The 22,639-nt window shown below is 42.8% G+C and overlaps 1 protein-coding gene across 1 annotated transcript; it reads left to right on the top strand.

Moving 5' to 3' along the window:
• Positions 1–257: 257 nt before the first annotated feature.
• Positions 258–9,261, top strand: LOC129824213 (leucine-rich repeat-containing protein 52-like). Its single transcript, XM_055883685.1, has 2 exons — positions 258–1,711; positions 8,884–9,261. Exons 1-2 carry the CDS (start codon positions 1,063–1,065, stop codon positions 9,228–9,230), a joined length of 996 nt encoding a protein of 331 aa, XP_055739660.1. The 5' UTR covers positions 258–1,062; the 3' UTR covers positions 9,231–9,261.
• The last annotated feature ends 13,378 nt before the right edge of the window (positions 9,262–22,639 follow it).

The raw sequence follows: 22,639 nt of genomic DNA, 5'->3' as shown, positions 1-22,639 counted from the left end.
CGCTTAGAAGGGCTAGTTACCCCCAGAAACCTATTTATTTTTTTGCGCTTTGGCTCTGAGAGAAGCGCTTTACAAATGTAATGAATTATTATTATTATTACACTGAAATAAATAGAGTATTATGTTGGGTCATTATAGTGTCACAATTGGCTACAACTTGGGCATTTTATTTCTAGAAAGCTTTGTGTACATTGGTAGAATTAGGTAACCTCTTCTAGTTTGTGTGACAGCTTGACTCCAGTTGTTTATGCTTTCTTGAGCTCCTCTCTCACCACACACTCAATGCAACGCGTGAGCAGTGAGCACACCAAACCGACCACCTTCTCATTCGTGGCTCAGTTTCAGAGAAGGCAGTCACTCCATCCACTACGCTTGCAGGATACCAAAATACCATTATAACACTTGGCTACGACGCGCCAATGAACTCTCCTGCACAGTGAGTTCAAATGGCAGTTTGTTACGCAAAAATGATTGATACTGGAGGAAAAATGTTCTAATCGACCAAATCGAATACCAGAGAATTGGAACTGAGAGGAGAGCTCGGGCGTCTTGAGTCCTGCATACCCACTATAATGAATACGCGCGAAAACCCAAACGTGAGGCGACTCTCAGAATGAACTACAATGACAACTTGCGAGGACAAGTGGCCAACAACAAACCTCAATATAAGGTAACTATAATTGGATAATTTTAAATAGGCCTGGTTAATAGCATTAACATTAACTGATAACTGTCAGAGGACATATGCTATCAATGAAGAATGCGACGGCGTGCCCACTGGGCAAAAACTGGTTGAATCAACGTTGTTTCCATGTCATTTCAACCATAAAATTATATGTGATGACTTTGAATCAACGTGGAAAACTTATTAGATTTGCCAAAAGTCATCAACATAAGGGGATTTCGTATTTTTTTCATCCAACTTTTAACCTTAATCGAATGACATGGTGACATTTTTGTGGATTCAATTACCAAACAAATGTAAAAACTAGACGTTGAACTGACGTCTGTCCCCAGTGGGTGGTTTGTACAAACGGAATTGATGAAGCCCTTGGCGGTGTCATGCGTCTTGCCCTGCAGCCCAGTGCGCAATCCTTGCGGCTCATCATTCTGCTGATCCTCGTCATGGGGGTGGCCCCGTCCCCGGCTCTGACGGCTGGATGCCCGGCCCGCTGCGTGTGCGATGACCAGCTGGTGGTCCAGTGCGCCGGGCAGCACCTCACCACCTTCCCCACCGAAATGCCGCTCTCCACGCGGCAGCTCATCATCTCCAACAACCGCATCGTTGAGCTACCACCGCTTCAGCTCAACTACCTGTCGGACTTGGTGTATTTGGACTGTAGCAACAATTCACTGACGGAGATTTCGGAGTCCACATTCGGTAACCTGCGGAAACTTGCTTACCTGGATTTGTCCTTCAACACCTTGACGCGGATAGAGGACAGGACGTTCGGGCCGCTGTCCAGCCTCGTGATGCTGAGGATGACGGACAACCCCGGCCTGTCGGACATTCACCCAGACGGTTTCGCGGAGACCTCGGCACTGCAGGTGCTGGACGTGAGTAGAAACAACCTGACGGTGCTCAACATCAGCTCTCTCATCGGGCTGCCCACCCTGCGCTCTGTCGGCCTCAGCGGGAACCCCTGGAGCTGCGACTGCGACAATGAAGACCTCTGTCTTTGGATCCACATTGAGGGATTCAAGTTTCAAGGTAAAACTGTATGCACTTTCAGAGAGAAATACACATCCAGATAGAATATGGAACTATACCATTTTATCTGTTCTTTGTGGTTACATATTTGACCAACATTGACATTGTGCATGTTCATTTATACAGTAATTATTTTTCAACTTGTCCTTTCCTGGGATTTGAACTCACAACCTCTTAGTTCACAGCAAGCCAATCTTCCTGCTACACCCCCATGCCTGTGTCAGTTATCAGTTAATCTGACTATTCTCTCATCATTGATTTGATTGACTTATTTACTTATTTTAGGGTGTTCACACTCCTGAAGTGCTCACTGAAAGCATTTCACTTTCACAACCACACGCTGTGTTGTAAGCTATGAGCTCAGTCCCTTTGATCGTCACTATCAGCCGTCTGGATCTCATCTGTTTTGAGAGGCACCATCTGTCGTTGTCTCAGCAGTTTAGAAAATAAGCTGCTGATTTATGGAAAAAGCTCAGGTTCTTCAGTGAGTTTGAAAGAGGGGTCTCAAATGAGCATAGGGGGGTTTTAAAGTGTGTGTGTGTCTCAGTCACCAGATCTCAACCCAATTTAACACTTGTGGGAGATTCTGGAGTGGTGCCTGAGACAGCATTTTCCACCACCATCAACAAAACACCAAATTATGAAATTTCTTGGGGAAGAATGGTGTTGCATCCCTTCAGTAGAGTTTGCAGACACTTGTAGAATCTATGCCAAGGCACATGGAAGCTGTTCTGGCTCGTGTTGAACCAACACCCTATTAAGACACTTTATCTGGGTGTTTCCTTTATTTTGACAGTTTCATGTATTCCTTTACTGCATACATTTCATGCGCGGTTGCCTGCATCATTGGGCCTACGATATGTTTTGAAACAGGTGATAGTGGAGGCTAAACCTAACAGCAATTGTCGACGATCAAATAACACACGGCCGAAATGAGAGACGTACTGAGGAACCTTTCTCTTATTCCTTCATTCACGCATGCAATTAAGGCCTAATCCAAAAACCCACAGTGTCTAGACGTGAAATGACCAGTGAATCTCCACCTGTGTCCACCTGCACATGCCCCACCAACCGGAAACACTTCAATCAACAAACTACACGGAGTATACAAAACATGAACACCTGCTCTTTCCACGACATAGACTGACCAGATGAATCCAGGAGAAAGCTACGATCCCTTATTGATGTCACTTGTTCAATCCACTTCAATCAGTGTAGATGAAGGGGATGATACAGGTTAAAGAAGGATTTTTAAGCCTTGAGACAATTGAGACATGGATTGTGTGTGTGTGCCATTCAGCGGGTGAATGGTTAAGCCAAAAAATGTAAGTGTCTTTGAACGGGTTATGGTAGTAGGTGCCAGGCGCACCGGTTTGTGTCAAGAACTGCAATGCTGCTGGGTTTTTCCACACTCAACAGTTTCCTGTGTGTATCAAGAATGGTCCACCACCCAAATGACATCCAGCCAACTTGACACAACTGTGGAAAGCATTGGAGTCAACACGGGCCAGCATCCCTGTGGAACGCTTTCGACACCTTGTAGAGTCCATGCCCCAACGAACTGAGGCTGTTCTGAGGGCAAAAGGGGGGCGGGAGGTGCAACTCAATATTATGAAGTGTTCTTAATGTTTGGTATACTCAGTGTATATGCCTATATGTAACGAACGTGCCTCAGGGAACCACACTCATGTGATCAGTAACCTTGCCTTAGACTTGAACACCTCAGTTAGTGCCTTAAGCCTTTAGCTCAGTGGCCTAACAATCTTGTTGTGCGCGATAGACTTGGGTTCAAATCCAGTCGGTTACCTATGCAACAACATTTCTTTTGAATAAGGATTGATTCTTTTTCTGTTGTATTCTTGTATCTTGACAGATTAATGTATTTACTTGTATTTACAAATTTGTATTTACAGATTAATGTATTTACTTCGCCACCATGGCCTTTTTATATTTTTATTTATTTATATATATATTTTGTTTGCTTTCACCTCCCTTATCTCACCTCACTTGCTCATATTGTATATAGACTTATTTTTCACTGTATTATTGACTGTATGTTTGTTTTACTCCATGTGTAACTATGTGTTGTTGTATGTGTCGAACTGCTTTGCTTTATCTTGGCCAGGTCGCAATTGTAAATGAGAACGTGTTCTCAATTTGCCTACCTGTTTAAATAAAGGTGAAATAAATAAATAAAAATGTACTGTACATCCGCTTTTGGCTTTGTTCAGTTTGGAGTGGTATTCCCTGCTTTTTTGGGATGTGTCAGTACACAAAAGGGTAGCTACAGTTGAAGTCGGAAGTTTATATACACCTTAGCCAAAGACATTTAAACTCAGTTTTTCACAATTCCTGACATTTAGTCCAAGTAAAAATGCTCTGTCTTAGGTCAGTTAGGATCACCACTTTATTTTAAGAATGTGAAATGTCAGAATAATAGTAGAGAGAATTATTTATTTCAGCTTTTATTTCTTTTATCACATTCCCAGTGGGTCAGAAGTTTACATACACAATAGTATTTGGCAGCATTGCCATTAAATTGTTTAACTTGGGTCAAACGTTTCGGGTAGCCTTCCACAAGCTTCTCACAATAAGTTGGGTGAATTTAGACCCATTCCTCCTGACAGAGCTGGTGTAACTGAGTCAGGTTTGTAGGCCTCCTTACTCGCACACGCTTTTTCAGTTCTGCCCACACATTTTCTATAGGATTGAGGTCAAGGCTTTTTGATGGCCACTCCAATATCTAGACTTTGTTGTCCTTAAGCCATTTTGCCACAACTTTGGAAGTATGCTTGGGGTCATTGTCCATTTGGAAGACCCATTTGCAACCAAGCTTTAACTTCCTGACTGATGTCTTTAGATGTTGCTTCAATATATCCACATAATTTTCCTGCCTCATGATGCCATCTATTTTGTGAACTGCACCAGTCCCTCCTGTAGCAAAGCACCCCAACAACATGCTACCACCCCCATGCTTCACGGTTGGGATGGTGTTCTTTGGCTTGCAAGCTTCCCCCTTTTTCCTCCAAACATAACGATGGTCAGCATGACCAAACAGTTCTATTTTTGTATTGTCAGACCAGAGGACATTTCTCCAAAAAGTACGATCTTTGTCTTAATGTGCAGTTGCAAACCATAGTCTGGCTTTTGTTTATGGCGGTTGTGGAGCAGTGGCTTCTTCTTTGCTGAGTGGCCTTTCAGGTTATGTCGATAAAGGACTCGTTTTACTGTGGATATAGATACTTTTGTACCTGTTTCCTACCGCATCTTCACAAGGTCCTTTGCTGTTGTTCTGGGATTGATTTGCACTTTTCGCACCAAAGTACGTTCATCTCTAGGAGACAGAACGCGTCACCTTCCTGAGCGGTATGACGGCTGCGTGGTCCCATGGTTTTTATACTTGCGTACTATTGTTTGTACAGATGAACTTGGTACCTTCAAGCGTTTGGAAATTGCTCCCAAAGATGACCCAGACTTGTGGAGGTCTACAATTATTTTTCTGAGGTCTTGGCTGATTTTTGGGGGATTTTCCCTTGATGTCAAGCAAAGAGACACTGAGTTTGAAGGTTGGCCTTGAAATACATCCACAGGTACACCTCCAATTGACTCAAATTATGTCAATTAGCCTATCAGAAACTTCTAAACTTCTAAATCATTTTCTGGAATTTATCAAGCTGTTTAAAGGCATAGTCAACTTAGCGTATGTAAACTTCTGACCCACTGGAATTGTGATACAGTGAATTATAAGTGAAATAATCTGTCTGTAAACAATATTTGGAAAAATGTCTTGTGTCATGCACAAAGTAGATGTCAAAACCGACTTCCCAAAACTATAGTTTCTTAACAAGAAATTTGTGGAGTGGTTGAAAAACGAGTTTTAATGACTCCAACCTAAGTGTATGTAAACCTCCGACTTCAACTGTATTTATAGTGCATCTCGCTGAGCAAGAGCCTATCACACCATGATACACTTACTAACAGGCATCCCCCATCAAACGCGCACACAGACCAGCTCATCATCCTCTCCTCTGCAGCTCAGGCAGAATCCTAAACTAGTCCTGTAAGAGCTCTTCTACTTCCTGCTGCTTATTGCCTTTGTCTGCTTTCATTTGGAGCGGAGTCCCTTCCAGTCACAGCTTCCAGAAAGGGAGAACACACACATGCACGCACACGGGGGACTCGCTCCGGGGGGGGGGGGGGGGTACTGTATAAAGCAGAAGGACAGAAGGTGTATAGAGAAGCCGTGTTTTTGATCGTCACCATCAGCCGTCTGGATCTCACCTGTTCTGAGAGGCACCGCCTGTCGTTCTCTCAGCAGCTTAGAAATAATGCATTGATAGAAGGAAGAAGGGAAGAAAAACTCACAGAAGGAACTAACAGATTCTCCACTGCTGTCTCGCCTCCTGAAGATTAGCATACTGCCTGTAATTAGTAGTTATATACGGAGAGACGCTAGGAATAGCGTGGTGTGCGGACGGGACGGGGAGAGGAAGCCTCTCCTTTGATGTCGGCCACAAAGGGGGGTGAGAGGGTGGCCCGGGGGCTTCCATGCCTTGGGGAGAGAATGAACTCTAGCTAAGTAGAGGAAGTGGAAGGAGTACTTCATGTTCACTGGGAAGAGGAGGGTAGCGTGTTGTATTATTGAAATGAGTGCTACTGTAGTGGTGCCAGGAGGTCTGAGGCTAGCTAGGTCAGAGGACAGTTCCAAATGTAGTGCTGTGTGTGTCACACATCTGTGCTGCTAAATTCGTTTCTAAACTCTCATGGCATTTGAAGACAAAATGGAATGTCTTTGGAGGCAACAGGAAATCTAGGCCTGTCTCTGTTGTTATCCCTTATCCCGAACTCCATTAGTAGTTATGTACCCCCTTATTTACTCGGTTATGCATCTGCCCTGCCTTTCATTAAATAATCAAAGACGGAGAGCAAAGGGTCAGTTGTGATGTAGGCTAAGACAAATCAAGAATATATGGTGTGGATTTCTACAATGGAACACTAAGTATTCATTTGATGTAAATCGGATATATTATGGACCTTCCCTTGTGCTATTCTGTTTCAGTACATATCATTGTCTGTAGCTGTCACGTTCCTGACCTTATTTTCCTTTGTTTAGTCTTTATTTAGTTGGTCAAGACGTGAGCTGGGTGGGCATAGTCTATGTTCTGTGTTTCTATGTTTAGGTTTATCATATTGGCCTGATATGGTTCTCAATCAGAGGCAGGTGTTTTGCGTTGTCTCTGATTGGGAACCATATTTAGGTAGCCTGTTTTGTGTTGGGGTTTGTGGGTGGTTGTCTTCTGTCTTTGTGTCTATGCACCAGATAGGACTGTTTCGGTTTTTCACATTTGTTGTTTTCGTATTTTGTAGTGTTCACGTTTATTGTCTTAATTAAAGTCATGATGAACACTAACCACGCTGCGCTTTGGTCCGATCCCTGCTACACCTCCTCTTCAGACGAAGAGGAGGAAATCTGCCATTACAGTAGCTCCATTCAGATTTGTACTTAAGGATTTGAAATGTCTCTAAAGTGAAACTAGCACAACATACTGTATGTCTCCATTTCCTCAAAAAGTCCATACATGCACAATGTATGGACAAAGCCTGCCTGCACAGGTTCTGTTGGGCAAAATAAGCCAGAGCAAAGTCTGCTGGCATGAAACACAGAATATAGAACAGAGCAGAGCCAGCCGGTCAGTCAGCCAGCCAGGCAGCCAGGCATAAAAAGCTAAAGTCGCTTGATCTCATCCCGAGAGAGACCCCCCCCCCCCCAACACAAAAAGCTGCAAAAACAAAAGCAAATTAAAGCGTGTCCTTTGAAATTCTCCAACACGACGGGTATTGCAAGCACATTCCAGGCTTTTTTCTTCTTCTGAAATATTACCCCTAACAAACGGGGACTTTTACATGATACCCAGGCAGCCACACACACAGTATTAGCATCATTAGATCGATAGCATCTGTTATTAGACCAACATACTAAATCAAACTATTTGCATCCCAAAACACATTTCCTCTTCCCCCGCACAGTAGGTGTCACCTGTCAGTCAGGTGTTTGAAGCTACAGAACAGCAGTTCCCTGTTCTGACATTCAAAACAAACATCACCTTTTCTATTGAGATTCACGAATTCTGAGTGAGTGAGGGGCTTAGTTATGATCCAACTAGGAGCCTGTTGGAGCCAGGCAGCTTAGAAGATGAAAAGCCATGCTAACTGTACCGTACCAGTCAGACACAAAAGACAGAGTTACCCAGTGAAATCCAGAGGGGCTTGAATTATTCAAAAGCCTTGAACTTGGTGTAATGTAATATCAACGTAACAGCACACCAATAGCAGGCTGTCACTCCTATTCGGTTATTTTCTGATAAGGGAAACAAATCAACGTTTTATTGGTCGCATACACAGTTTTGCAGATGCTATCGCAGGGGCAGTGAAATGCTTATGCTTCTATGTCCAACAGTGGAGCAATATCTAGCAATAAAAAATGATTTAGCAGGTACTGTTTTCTTACATGGTCGTTTTTATTATAGCTGCAAATGGAAAGATATTTCAGTCGGGAGCGTGTGTGTGTGTGTTATCCATCTCTCATGAAGGTTATGTAAAACTATATAATGTAATGTGTGTGAATTATTCAACAGGCCAGAGATCTCTATTTGATTAAATATAATATTGATATCACCTTCCCTGGGTGGGTAACCTACGCGCTCCCCAACACTGGCAACACTTCAAAGAACATTTCCAACATTATTATGTGTACACAGTGTGCTGACTAATGCATCTGACTTAGAATATTTCCCACATCAGCTTTTATAGAGAAAAACAAACTACTACTGTTGTCTTAACCTTAGCAGGCCTAGTCCTAAGAGTAATGCTCAAGTTAGGGTTAGGGAATTGATCATAATAATGGTGTCAGTTAGTTGTTTTTGTTCTGGTAATACTGTATAGGCTCAGTACTAATTGCAATGACTACTAGGGCCCGCACTCTTTCCAGTCTGCACTAGTGTAGCCTATAACTAGGACCCAGAGTTTTTACTGGTCACGTGACATGCTGAAGAAAACCTCTAATCATTACAGCTAGTGATAGGCTTTTACTGCTGTGTCACCAATGCAAGTTCTAGTATGACTTACGTAAGTAATGTCATTAACCCCCACCTGTGCTGTGTTCTCTTTTCCAGACGAGGGCCAGACGGTGTGCGGGGGTCCTTCTGACCTGCGGGGGCAGCGTCTGGGTGAGCTGGGGCTGCAGCTGCGGTCGCGGTGCCACCAGGGCCTGGGATCGTGGGACTACCTGTTCTTCGTCGCCATCGGCTTCATCATCTTTGCGGCGGGCACGGTGTCTGCGTGGGCCATCGGGGTGGTCATGGTGCTGTACGAACGCTACGTCAAGAAGAAGAGCGAGCAGATGGACCCCGAGGACGAGGTGGAGCAGGGCGCAAGACCTGGCACGGGGAGTGGGGGTCGTCACGATGCAAATCCACATGGCAATGGAGGTTTGAAAAACACTGGTCACATGGTAGTTTGACTCCTCCTTGTAGCCCCCCCCCCCCCCCCCCCCCCCCTTCCGGCTGTGCCTCGGAACCCACAGAACTACAAAACCTGTGATGTCATAGGATGGCAGAGATTAAGAAGAAAATTCAAAGTAGAGCACACTGGGATTTCTATTGACTCCCTTGTAAAAGACAAACGAGAGACAACACAAAGATGTGCCTGACTGTCATTGAGAGTTGAATGGTCATAGTCATATACACTGAATGTACAAAACATCAGGAACACCTTCCTGATATTGAGTTGCACCCCCTTTGGCCCTCAGAACAGCCTCAGTTCGTTGGGACATGGACTCTACAAGGTGTCGAAAGCGTTCCACAGTGATGCTGGCCCGTGTTGACTCCAATGCTTTCCACAGTTGTGTCAAGTTGGCTGGATGTCCTTTGGGTGGTGGACCATTATTGATACACACGGGAAACTGTTGAGCGTGAAAAACCCAGCAGCGTTGCAGTTCTTGACACAAACCGGTGCGCCTGGCACCTACTATCATACCCCGTTCAAAGGCACTTAATGTGTATGTGTGCCATGTGTAAGTTTGCCATTCAAGCTCTGAATGGCACACATACACAATCCGTCTCAATGGTTCAAGTCTTAAAAACCCTTCTTTAACCTGTCTCCTCCCCTTCATCTACAATGATCGAAGTGGATTTAACAAGTGACATCAATAAGGGATCATAGCTTTCACCTGGATTCACCTGGTCAGTCTGTGTCATGGAAAGAGCAGGTGTTCCTAATTGTTTTATTATATAGGCCTAATCATAATCATATTGCAGGACATCTCTCCTTTTCTGACATGACTGGTTTATGTCATGACTGGTTTATGTCATGACTGGTTTATGTCATGACTGGTTTATGACCGCTACACAACAAATGTTAGCTACACAACACATACCATTTATCAGGAGTGCGACATCACAGCCTATTTCATCTGAGAGCCTTTGCCAAAGCAGGAGATAGAAACAGAATCATATGTATTGATGAACAAAATATTGAACAACAAATCGTCAGTTTGCATAAAAGTGTGGGCTGTAGCATTTACTTTTAAATTGTTCGAATAGACATTCAGTCTTACAGAATGCGTGGCCAGTGTTTGGCACTCGCTATAGGCGCATGCAATTTTAGTTTGAAAAAGTCACTGCAAAAGATTAATACATTTTGCCCACACCTCTACAGAAATGTGATTACATTTGCCATTGCACTTTCTTTTAGAAACTATCATGGCCCAGTTCCAACATCTCCAAATCATACAGCAAAGGCATTTTTGTTATCATAAAAGGTGAATGGAGGGCGTTTTCCAGGCAGGGTTGTAACGCTCGTTCATAAGAATACAAATATACAGTGTTGTATGCCTTTGATTTATTTAGTGAGACATTAACTCACGATTGATACATGAGGCTCCTGTTCCTCTCTGGTCCCGTGTGAGTGTGTGTGTGTTGGGAGTTTGACCCTTTACTATTACCCAAGTAGAGCCCTGTCTGCTGATGGACTTGGCTTTAACCCAGCATGCTGTTGGAGCTTTTCTGGCTGGCCTCTCAGTGGGGCCAGGTAAACACAGAATGTGATAATTGATTCCCAGTGTTCCTGCTGTCCCTGGTTAGTACAATGCACAGAGTCCCATCCACCCTAACTGTCTCCACATGCACTGACTGCACCAAAAGCCTTATTGAAGTACGGAACTATTTCTACAGCAATAGCACAAAACACTACTGTGAATCAGAATGATTATTATGAAGCACAGCACTAGGCCTACTTTGGCACAGTAGCTTTAATCTAATCCAAACCCCTCAGAATACTACTGACCATCTATCATTCACTGGCTTCTTTTTAAAGCTAAATTCAGATCACATGGATCAACACTCACTGCACTCCCTATCTGTCCTGTCGGTCTTCCGGCTTCACTCTGACGGTGATCCTGACTCTTGACTGTTATAAACTTAGGTGAGTCTCCCCATTCATCTCAACAACAACAGCTGCCCTAAGGAAAGGCTGCGGCTGGATTACAACGGCTCTGAGGGGCTGTCAGAGGACATATCCATTACACAAAGGATTGATCGGCAGGAGTGGGGGTGTGAGAGGGAATAAAGTTATATGACTGACAGAGAAGCCAATATGAGACATACTTGGTGCACCTAAGTCAGTTTGTCACCCCTACCACACACACACACACTAGGAGGTGATGCACATGGGTGTTACAGAGATAGACTAGGGTCCAAGGTGCCCCCAAGGTTAATGCACTACATTAATGTACAGCCAGTATTTATGTCATAACTTCTGTTCTGATGTATCTAAGCGACTGGGAGCATGTTCTCTAGGAATAGGAGAGGTAGCGTTGACTGTTGGGCTGGTGTGCTGATCAAAGCAGAGATGTTATTACAGTTAAATTACTTTGATAGTGACACTGTCTATGACACTCTGTTTCAAGTCAGCACCAGGCAAGTCTGAGCCAAGAGATACACTGCAAAAGTATGTGGACACCCCTTCAAATGAGTGGATTCGGCTAGATCAGCCATACCCATTGCTGACTGGTGTATACAACCAAGCACACAGCCATGCAATCTCCATATATATATAAACATCTGACATAATTCGTTATTTACCATTATTTTCTATTGGGCACAAAGTTATCTGAAACAAAACAAAACAAACAGCAGATACATCCAACAAGTTTGTAGAGTCACATGCTTGACGTAATCATTGCGTGCTAGGAATATGTGACCAAATACTACACTTTTGACAACTTTAATACAGATATAAGTGGACTCGTCCCAATACTTTTGGTCCCCTCAAATTGGGGGACTATATATAAAAAAGGCTGTAATTTCAAAACAGTTCACCTGACATGGATTTTTTTACCTTTATTTAACTAGGGAAGTCAGTTAAGAACAAATTCTTACTTTCAATGACTGCCTAGGAACAGTGGGTTAACTGCCTTGTTCAGGGGCAGAACAACAGATTTTTACCTTGTCAGCTCAGGGATTCGATCTTGCAACCTTCTCAGTTACAAGTCCAACGCTCTAACCACTAGGCTACCTGCCATGAGGGTATGAGAATAGCCTCAAATTAAAGCTGACAGTCTGCACGTTAACCTGGTATTCATTGTATCATTTCAAATCCAAAGTGCTGGAGCACAGAGCCAAAACAACACAAAATGTGTCAATGTCCCAATATAGTCCAGTTTGTAACATTCTCTATAAAATGGGCATTTAAATTATGTGTGATTCAATGTGGTGAGCTTTGAAATTATGGATGTATGTCCATTTAAAGCGGTTACAATTCGGGACATTTTGATGACGGTAATATGATATGATACTTTTTGAAAATATTAAAGGGACCAATACCCCCAAAAATGACATCTTAGCCTGTGTGGCGCCTGGCCTTCAATGAATAATCATCCACACAGGGTCTGTATGCCAACAGACTACAGAATAGTGTCAGTCTGTCTAGGTTGGAGGTTGCTCATGTACATACAATACATACTCTACCCTGCTATGCTTGGATGTCTCAATGCACATTTTCAACCACAGGTTGCTGTTTGCTATTATACTTGCATGTCATACAACAGCCATAGTATGTGGTTACAGTACCTATCTGCATGGTCCCTACAGTACAGTGTATATGATATACAGTCACTATGCATGTTCAGTCTAAGGTCTGTGTATGAACCTTAAACCACATACCAGTCAGTATATCCCAGATACTCACCACAGTATGAGTACATCACATTCTGGTAAGGTATCTGGTTAGGCAATAGGGCGCCTAGGCACGAGGTGCTCTGGAGAGGGGAAGGGTAGGGCGGGGTGCTGCAACAGGATATCTTTCTCTAACCCTAACTCATGTCTCCACGGCGACCCAGCAGGAATGTCAAGGAATGACCACGTCTGTCCCTGTCTTAATGAACCACGGGAACGACCCCGCTCCCCTTTTAACCACTTTCCCTCCAACATGCACACAAACACCCACACACACTCTCCGACCCCAATCCAGCTACATACTATCTTTACCATTCATTGGACAGGTATTTGTGACTCTTCCAAGATAGCTTCGAGGTAAGTTTATGTTGGCTCTGAATATTGCTCTCACATTAAAGATGGGTCCTGTTTGTGACTTCATTGATTGGGTGGGTGAGGAGTTGGGCAGCATGTGATCCAGGAAGGAGCAGGCTGACCTGGGTTAGTTAGACACAGTCACAGCTGTCTCTCTGAGCTAGCTAGTCACATGGGCTGTGACGGTATGACAGGCGGTATGACACAAACGCACGTGTTTGTGTTCTTATATGGGGCCAGCAAGGTCCAAGAGTCACCTTTACACTGCCCCCCCCCCGCCCCCCCCACACACACACAGACACCCATACAGACTAACCAACTAAGTGTTTAAGTATTGGGTACTTACTATACAATCATTTCATCGTACCAAGTCCTTGGATAGAATTAAGTCACACTTTACTATAGTTTTACCGTAAACTGGGGTTGAGACATAAGAAAACTACTGTAGCTTATATTAAGTGAACTAGTGCTTTTTTTTTTTTTTTTTTTACAATTGTAAACATATACGACGGTATATATTGAGTGTTCTGTACCTGTTTTGTACCTTTCTGAAGTTGTTTTTGTCATTGCTAACTAACCTATTTATTCTGACAGCACAAAACAATGGGAATCTGAGAAGCACAGGTGGATGAATCAAATTAAATGAATGATTTATGTACAGTATGACTGATTGGTTGGCTCCTCTGTGTGGTTTAACTGCACAACAGTCTGGAGGGCTTGCCAACTCTGTACCCTTCCAAAGCAATAAAAGGTCATTGGATCCGAGAGGAGTTGTGGTGTCCTTTTGTGCATCACAGAACAGCCCGGAGAGGCGTCCTGCTTTGTCTTGTGTGTCCTCTGTCTTCTTTCTGTAACTCCCACTGTATCTGTCTCTCTGACTGTCCTCTGTAGAGGGACACTGGCAGCTTCATTAACATCTAAATAACTTACACACATCTTTGACCCAGGGTATACACATACACATACGCATGCACACAAACACACATATACACACTCTCTATCCCTCTCTGTCAGTGTATTATGGAATATTGGATAGAGTATTCTGGGTGTCCAGACTGATCCACAATTATGTTAATCCAATAGTGTTGTCTGGGAGAGTGAGATAACGAGATGCTAAGCTCCCACAGAGGAGCGAGCAGGACAATGATATTGCAGACTCGAACAGACAGGCAATCTGCAAATTGCTCTGTGGTATTTCTGTGTGTTATGGCTGGTCGAGGGCCTGAAACATATTTGCGTAGTCTTTCATTTCTTTTTCCGCACTTTGTCTGTTCTGTCTGTCCCAGTTTATCTCCAATCTGTCTCTCTCCTTTATCGTTCTCACTCTCTTTACTCCTTTCTCTTTTTGTGATTTTTCTGGCTCGGGGCCACCGACACCGCTTTTTCACCTGTCACTTTCCCTCCTTACTTTTTATGTCTCTCTCTCTTGCTCTCTCACCATATGTCCTTGTGTATCTTGCTCCCACGTCTATCAGTAAGTTCCCTCACTTACTGTCCTCCTCTTTACCGCCCTTCTGTTTTTCTCTCTCCCTCCCTGGGAACATGACCTTTGACCCCACAAGACTGTCACACCAGGGTCCCGATGACCTCTTGGCACGTTAACTCTATACTACACTACTCCAGAAGGTCACATTTCAAGGTACTGTATATTCCGATCCATTTTTTTCCACTAAGCGGCATCAAGGGAATTTAAACTTTTAGTTCTGAACCCAGCGAGACATTTACAATATTAATGTGATCTATTTTAATCTACTTTTTACTCAATGAATTATTAATAGACCATCTTGGAATAAACGGCAGTCTCTCTTGCAGGTTGGGCTATGTAAAGCCGGAATACATTTACAATGTAGCTTTCCTAATTGAAGGAAGAGTGTGTGTGTGGTACAGTACATGAGTATATTCAAGGTAAAGATTTTGTGGCTTAATGAGGTAAGAAAGTAATTTTGCTTATATATAATGCAAGTATGAACTGGGATATAACAAATTACCTGCTTAGCTTGTCAAAGTTCCATATAAGAAATTTAAGTAAGGCTCCTGAGTGGCGCAGCGGTCTAAGGCACTGCATCTCAGTGCTAGATGTGTGTCATGACGTTGCCTGTTTGGGTACATCAAGCCCCATCCCCCTCTCCCTGCCACTCCCTGCCTCCCCCTTTTCTCCTTCAACCCTAGCTGTGGTCACAGAGAGACGTTGTAAATTCCTGAGAATCTCCTCATGGCCAAACAGTATTAGAGAGAGGGTAAACTTTCAGGACAAAGGGATTTCTTCCACCTCACAGAACTTGAGGTACGAACAGATTTCATGTTCCGGAAAAAGTATAAAAGATCGGTGAAGATTCCAGCTATTAACTAGTCCGTTTGTCACAACTTGGGAAACTCATGGGAGACTGTGTGGCTACATTACCATACCACTGTTTATATAATAGCCTCAGATATGAGGTTTACATCTAATTGTTGTATAAAATGAATGAGTGAGTATGATACTGTTTGTATAATTGTGTAATATGATGTTGGACTGTTTAATTAAGAAAAACACAATTCCTTTTGATTTGAACTAAATCCGAGGACCCGCCCCTGAGCCCAGTTGGGTCAGACATCCTGGGACAGCCCCTTTCTGCAATTCTAATAAAAACCCAACTCTGAGAAATTATCACTAGACCATGTTTTTTCTCCATTAGAAGGAGAACGAAGGTTGTGTACCATTGCTGAATCTGTTAACCATACCACGTGGTTAAACTCTTAGACAAATAAGAACAAGTCTTTGATATTGACTACTAGTCTGCAGCTAGGAATTCGGTATCATTGAACGCGAAGAACGACAACCGCCGAAACAGCCATTCTATAACGAATGTCACTCTGAACGATCCACAATAACCAAGACAGAGAAAGACGGATGAAACTCTCCAACAGAAACTAACTTTTCACCAGCGATCAAGATGACACACTGAGCGTAAATATATATATATATTGATTGCAATTGTTCCCGAATGAGTGAGCGTTCATGTGTAAAGGATTAGCATGTCAATTGTTATAATTATGAACTCTGTAGTGACTTCTTAGTCGACCCCCAATTTTCCCTTTGTCTAACAAGCCGCCATGCCTCTTCAGCCCACTAGGGCATATTTCTCCTATCATTTCATGTAACCATTTTAAGTTTGTTTGTTTGTTTATGCATTTCTGTCAATTACTTAGTTAGTAATAAATAAATGATTTAAGACAATTGATGTATGGATGACTCATAGTGAAGACTGGGTTCGTGCAGATAACCAACAATTTACGACGTTTGGAATGAGACTAACGTGAGGCAAAAATAAATAAATCATTAATTAGAAGACTATTGATCAGATATGAAAATATCTGAAAGGTTATATTGGGAAATTATAACTTTGTAATCTGAACACTTTCCCTGGTGCCCCAAATTCATAGTTAATTAGTTACGTTATTAATCAGTTGATCGCGTAATCCCTAATTACAGGAATCTTTGATAAAAACAAAGTCTTCAATTTAATGATAGCAAAGACACGACACGTGTCACTACAGACCCTGGTTCGATTCAAGGCTGTATCACAACCGGCTGTGATTGGGAGTCCCATAACGTGGCGCACAATTGGCCCAGCGTCGTCTGGATTTGGCTGAGGTAGGCTGTCATTGTAAATAAGAATTTGTTCTTAACTGACTTGCCGACTTAAATAAAGGTTAAATAAATACAATTCTGAGTGGAGACTGGTATAGATGCAGCACCTCAGAGCCCTCTGGTGATGATGTTTGGATTTAATCCCCAGACACACAGTAGAATGTTTGTTGTTGCATTCCTTTTGAATTAGGAATGCTCATTATCCTAGTCTCTTTGAAAATTGTTTTCATTGCCTCAGCAAAAACTATATCTGCTTTTCTTTTTAACAGCAGCAACTGGGTTATCTAGGTCACTTATTTCTGGAATCCCACTGGGCACACACTGGTTGAATCAATGTTGTTTCCATGTCATTTCAATGAAATTACGTTGAATCAACGTGGAATAGACATTGAATTGACGTCTGTACCCTGTGTGATTTCTACAGCTAGGTATTGATAAGTCTAACGTTAAAAAAAAGTATTTCTGTGCAATAATGAAATATATTTTGAAACATGTATTTATTTATTTCCCACCAACAAAACTAATATAAATGAAAATCCTCTTTATATTTAAACACACCGTTTCCTAAAACAACATTTATTTAATTTTTGAATAATCCTCCTCCCACCTGTGACTAAGTGGTCAAGGGTCACAGATCCATCATGACCTCCCATGATGCCCCTGTTCTGGGTGTGTTTTTATGGGTCGCTTGTGGTCTGTTGGCGCTCCAACATACCCAGGATGCTCTCTGCCATCCCCCTGACGTCGCTGTGGTTGTCAAGGTCAGAGGTCAAGGTCTTCAGGAGGTCCACTGCCCCCTCCTCCTGGAGTATACGGCAGTACTGCACACGTGAGATCAAATAGAATCACCCTTGATTTACAAAACATAAAACACCTCAATAATATACACACAATTAACTAGTAAGAGAACGCCTCCTCAGACCACAGAACACCATGCATCATCAATCGATAAATTGATGATTTATGATTGTGGTTGTGTACACATGTTCAATTGAATATTGCTCAGGTTTATGTTTACTGGCTCAAACAAATACACACACTCACATCTACAACATGTTGAAACAGAAAGACCCAGCAGAAGACTTAGAAGTTTCTGCTGTATAAAAGATTAATTGAATGGTTCAACTACACTGAACAAAAATATAAACTCAACATGTAAAAGTGTTTGTCCCATGTTTCATGAGCTGAAATAAATACAAATTTGTTTGCATCCCTGTTAGTGAGCATTTCTCCTTTGCCAAGATAATCCATCCACCTGATAGGTGTGGCATATCAAGAAGCTGATTAAACAGCATGACCATTACACAGGTGTAGCTTGTGCTGGGGACAATAAAAGGTCACTCTAAAATGTGCAGTTTTGTAACACAATACAATGCCACAGATGTCATGGACTTGGTATGCTGACTGCAGGAATGTCCACCAGAGCTCATGCCAGAGATTTGAATGCTAATTTCTCTACCATAAGCCGGTTCCAACGTCATTTCAGAGAATTGTCTGTACGTCCAACTGGCCTCACAACCGCATACCATGTGTATGGCGTTGTGTGGGCAAGTGGATTGCTGATGTCAACATTGTAAAGAGAGTGCCCCATGATGGCGGTGGGGTTATGATATGGACAGGCATGAACTATAATTGTGTGTTTCTTCTCCTACCTCCAGCACTTCCTCGTACAGCTGCATGCCCTGACACTGGAGGAAGTTACGCAGGGCAGTGGGTGTCTCATGAGTCAGGTTCCACAGAGCACTCAGGGCAAACTTCAGAGTGAAGTCCACTACTCCTGCCATTGCCTTCTGCTGCATTATACCCAGCAGCTTTTGTTAGGGGGGAGAGAGGTAAGGTGAGGTGAGGGAGGAGAGGATAGGGTTGAGAGGGAGGTGAAAGGGAGGAGAGAGGAATAGAGAGATGAGGTGGGGGGGGGGTGAAGAGGGAGATATGAGGTGAGGGGAGAGAGAGAGAGAGAGGAGGAGATAGAAGAGAGGTGAGAGGGAGAGGAGGAGGGTGAGAGGGAGAGATAGAGGTGAGGTTAGGGATGGAGTGATAGAGAGGAACAGAAGAATAGAGTGTAGAGTGTAAGGAGGAATGAAGAGAGAGAGAGAGTGATAAGAAAATGGAGGGATATGGATATCCTACCTTCATGATAAAGATATCAGCCCCCAGCTGTGTGGTCTGCTCTGTGGACAGCTGCAGAGAGACAAACCGTTTCAACAAATGAAGTGGCTGCGAATCAGACTTTTCTGGACCCTCTTTCTGACAGCTAAAGGTCCTGAAGCTTCCACGCATGTGCGTGATTCTCAACGTTACGCACAGTCTCTGTTCTACTCGTAGAGAACAGATTTTCAAACAAAAATCAAATTTTATTGATCACATACACATATTTAGCAGATGTTAATGCGGGTGTAGCGAAATGCTTGTGCTCCTAGCTCCATCAGTGCAGTAGTATCTAACAATTCACAACAATACACACAGATCTAAAATAAAAATTATGGAATTAAGAAATCTATAAATATTAGGACGAGAAATGTTGGAGTCCGGAGTATAAATATATACACTGCTCAAAAAAATAAAGGGAACACTTAAACAACACAATGTAACTCCAAGTCAATCACACTTCTGTGAAATCAAACTGTCCACTTAGGAAGCAACACTGATTGACAATACATTTCACATGCTGTTGTGCAAATGGAATAGACAAAAGGTGTAAATTATAGGCAATTAGCAAGACACCCCCAATAAAGGAGTGATTCTGCAGGTAGTGACCACAGACCACTTCTCAGTTCCTACGCTTCCTGGCTGATGTTTTGGTCACTTTTGAATGCTGGCGGTCCTCTCACTCTAGTGGTAACATGAGACGGAGTCTACAACCCACACAAGTGGCTCAGGTAGTGCAGTTCATCCAGGATGGCACATCAATGCGAGCTGTGGCAAAAAGGTTTGCTGTGTCTGTCAGCGTAGTGTCCAGAGCATGGAGGTGCTACCAGGAGACAGGCCAGTACATCAGGAGACGTGGAGGAGGCCGTAGGAGGGCAACAACCCAGCAGCAGGACCGCTACCTCCGCCTTTGTGCAAGGAGGTGCACTGCCAGAGCCCTGCAAAATGACCTCCAGCAGGCCACAAATGTGCATGTGTCTGCTCAAACGGTCAGAAACAGACTCCATGAGGGTGGTATGAAGGCCCGACGTCCACAGGTGGGGCTTGTGCTTACAGCCCAACACCGTGCAGGACGTTTGGCATTTGCCAGAGAACCCCAAGATTGGCAAATTCGCCACTGGCGCCCTGTGCTCTTCACAGATGAAAGCAGGTTCACACTGAGCACATGAGCACATGTGACAGACGTGACAGAGTCTGGAGACGCCGTGGAGAACGTTCTGCTGCCTGCAACATCCTCCAGCATGACCGGTTTGGCGATGGGTCAGTCATGGTGTGGGGTGGCATTTCTTTGTTACCCCACATTACAGCCATATTCTAAAATTGATTTTTTTTAAAAATACATTTTCTTTATTAATATACAAACAATGCCCAATAATGACAAAGTGAAAACAGGTTTTTGAATTTTCTACACATTTAATAAATATAACAATGGAAATATTACATTTACATAAGTATTCAGACCATTTACTCAGTACTTTGTTGAAGCACCTTTGGCATTGATTACAGCCATGAGTGTTCTTGGATATGACGCTACAAGCTTAGCACACCTGTATTTGGAGAGAATCTTACATTCTTCTCTGCAGATCCTCCCAAGCTCTGTCAGGTTGGATGGCGAGTGTCGCTGCACAGCTATTTTCAGGTCTCTCCAGAGATGTTCGATCGGGTTCTTGACACTAGGGAGGCGCCATTTCGACTTTGTAATAGTTCGTTCCCAAATTAAACTGCCTCGTACTCAATTCTTGCTCGTACAATATGCATATTATTATTACTATTGGATAGAAAACACTCTCTAGTTTCTAATACCGTTTGAATTATTTCTCTGAGTGAAACAGAACTCATTCTGCAGCACATTTCCTGTCAGGGAGTGAGATTTCAGAAATCGAGGTGCCTGTTCTAGGGTCAGTTTATAAGTCCCTATGTAAGCCATCGGGCTACGTGCACTGCATACGCCTTCCTCTAGATGTCAGTAAGCGGGGAGAATTTGAATGGAGTGGATTGCGCAATCTGGGCCACTATAAATCATCATGGAACGGAAGTACCATTCTTTTCAACTGGGCATCTGGCGCAAGAAGACATCACAATGGCGTCCTGCAAACGCTTTCGTTTTAGTAGTTCTATATCTCCGGTCATGTTTTTATTCGTTATAGGTGTTAAAGACATCATAAGGTAGTTAATTTAAACCGACTTATAGCAGTTTAAAGCAGTTTATTGCGATTTTCCTGGATTTCTTTGTGACGCGCTTTCACTAGTTGGGCACCTCTCCAGTGGGTGGCTATCGTTAACTGCTATTTAGCAATGAGAAGAGGACATCTTTCAACCAAAAGACGATTGTTCTGGAGAATGGACACCTTGCCCAAGATTCTGATGGAAGCTCGGCAAATAGTAAGCAATCTTTATGTTGTTAATTCGTATTTATGTTGACAAATGTCAAATAATAATTCCGCCATGAGACCGGTGCGGTCTCGCTTTAGCGCACGCTGTATGCTTGAAGTAACGTTAATTTTAAAAATGTAACCCAGCGATTGCATTAAGAACTAATTTGTCTTTCAATTGCTGTCCAACTTGTATTTTTTTAGTCAAGTTTATGAATAGTTTTCGATTAGAATAGGTGCCTCTCCAAGATGGCGCCGGACAGATTTCTTGAAGTTTTGGCCACTAATCACATTGTATAACCACGAATTGTGCCGCTAAATATGCACATTTTCGAACAAACTCTATATGCATTGTGTAATATGATGTTATAGGACTGTCATCTGAAGAATTCTGAGAAGGTTAGTGAAAAAATCTATATATTTTGGTGGTTTATACGTTATCGCTATTTTTGCCTTGAATCAATGCTGTTGTGATGTTTGCTATTGTGGTAAGCTAATATAACGCTATATTGTGTTTTCGCTGTAAAACACTTAGAAAATCTGAAATATTGGCTGGATTCACAAGATCTGTGTCTTTCATCTGCTGTACGCTGTGTATTTTTAAGAAATGTTTTATGATGAGTAATTAGCTAATACACGATGGTCTCTGTAGTTATTCTAGTCGCTTTGGTGAGAGTTGTGATGGTGGCTGCAATGGTAAACTCTGATTTATACCTGAAATATGCACATTTTTCTAACAAAACATATGCTATACAATAAATATGTTATCAGACTGTCATCTGATGAAGTTGTTTCTTGGTTAGTGGCTATTTATATCTTTATTTGGTCGAATTTGTGATAGCTACTGATGGAGTAAAAAAATTGTGGAGTAAAGAAGTGGTGTCTTTTGCTAACGTGGTTAGCTAATAGATTTACATATTGTGTCTTCCCTGTAAAACATTTTAAAAATCAGAAATGATGGCTGGATTCACAAGATGTGTATCTTTCATTTGGTGTCTTGGACTTGTGATTTCATGAACATTTTATTATATGATATCCCTGTGGCTTTAGGCTAGGCTATGCTAGTCAGCTTTTTTGATGGAGGTGCTCCCGGATCCGGGTTTGTGAGGCGTTAGAGGTTTTAAGTCCGGGCTCTGGCTGGGCCACTCAAGGACATTCAGAGACTTATCCCGAAGCCACTCCTGCGTTGTCT

The sequence above is a fragment of the Salvelinus fontinalis genome, chromosome 26 (genome assembly GCF_029448725.1).
Source record: "Salvelinus fontinalis isolate EN_2023a chromosome 26, ASM2944872v1, whole genome shotgun sequence".
NCBI lineage: Eukaryota > Metazoa > Chordata > Actinopteri > Salmoniformes > Salmonidae > Salvelinus > Salvelinus fontinalis.
This window is presented reverse-complemented; position numbering and strand designations above follow the sequence as displayed.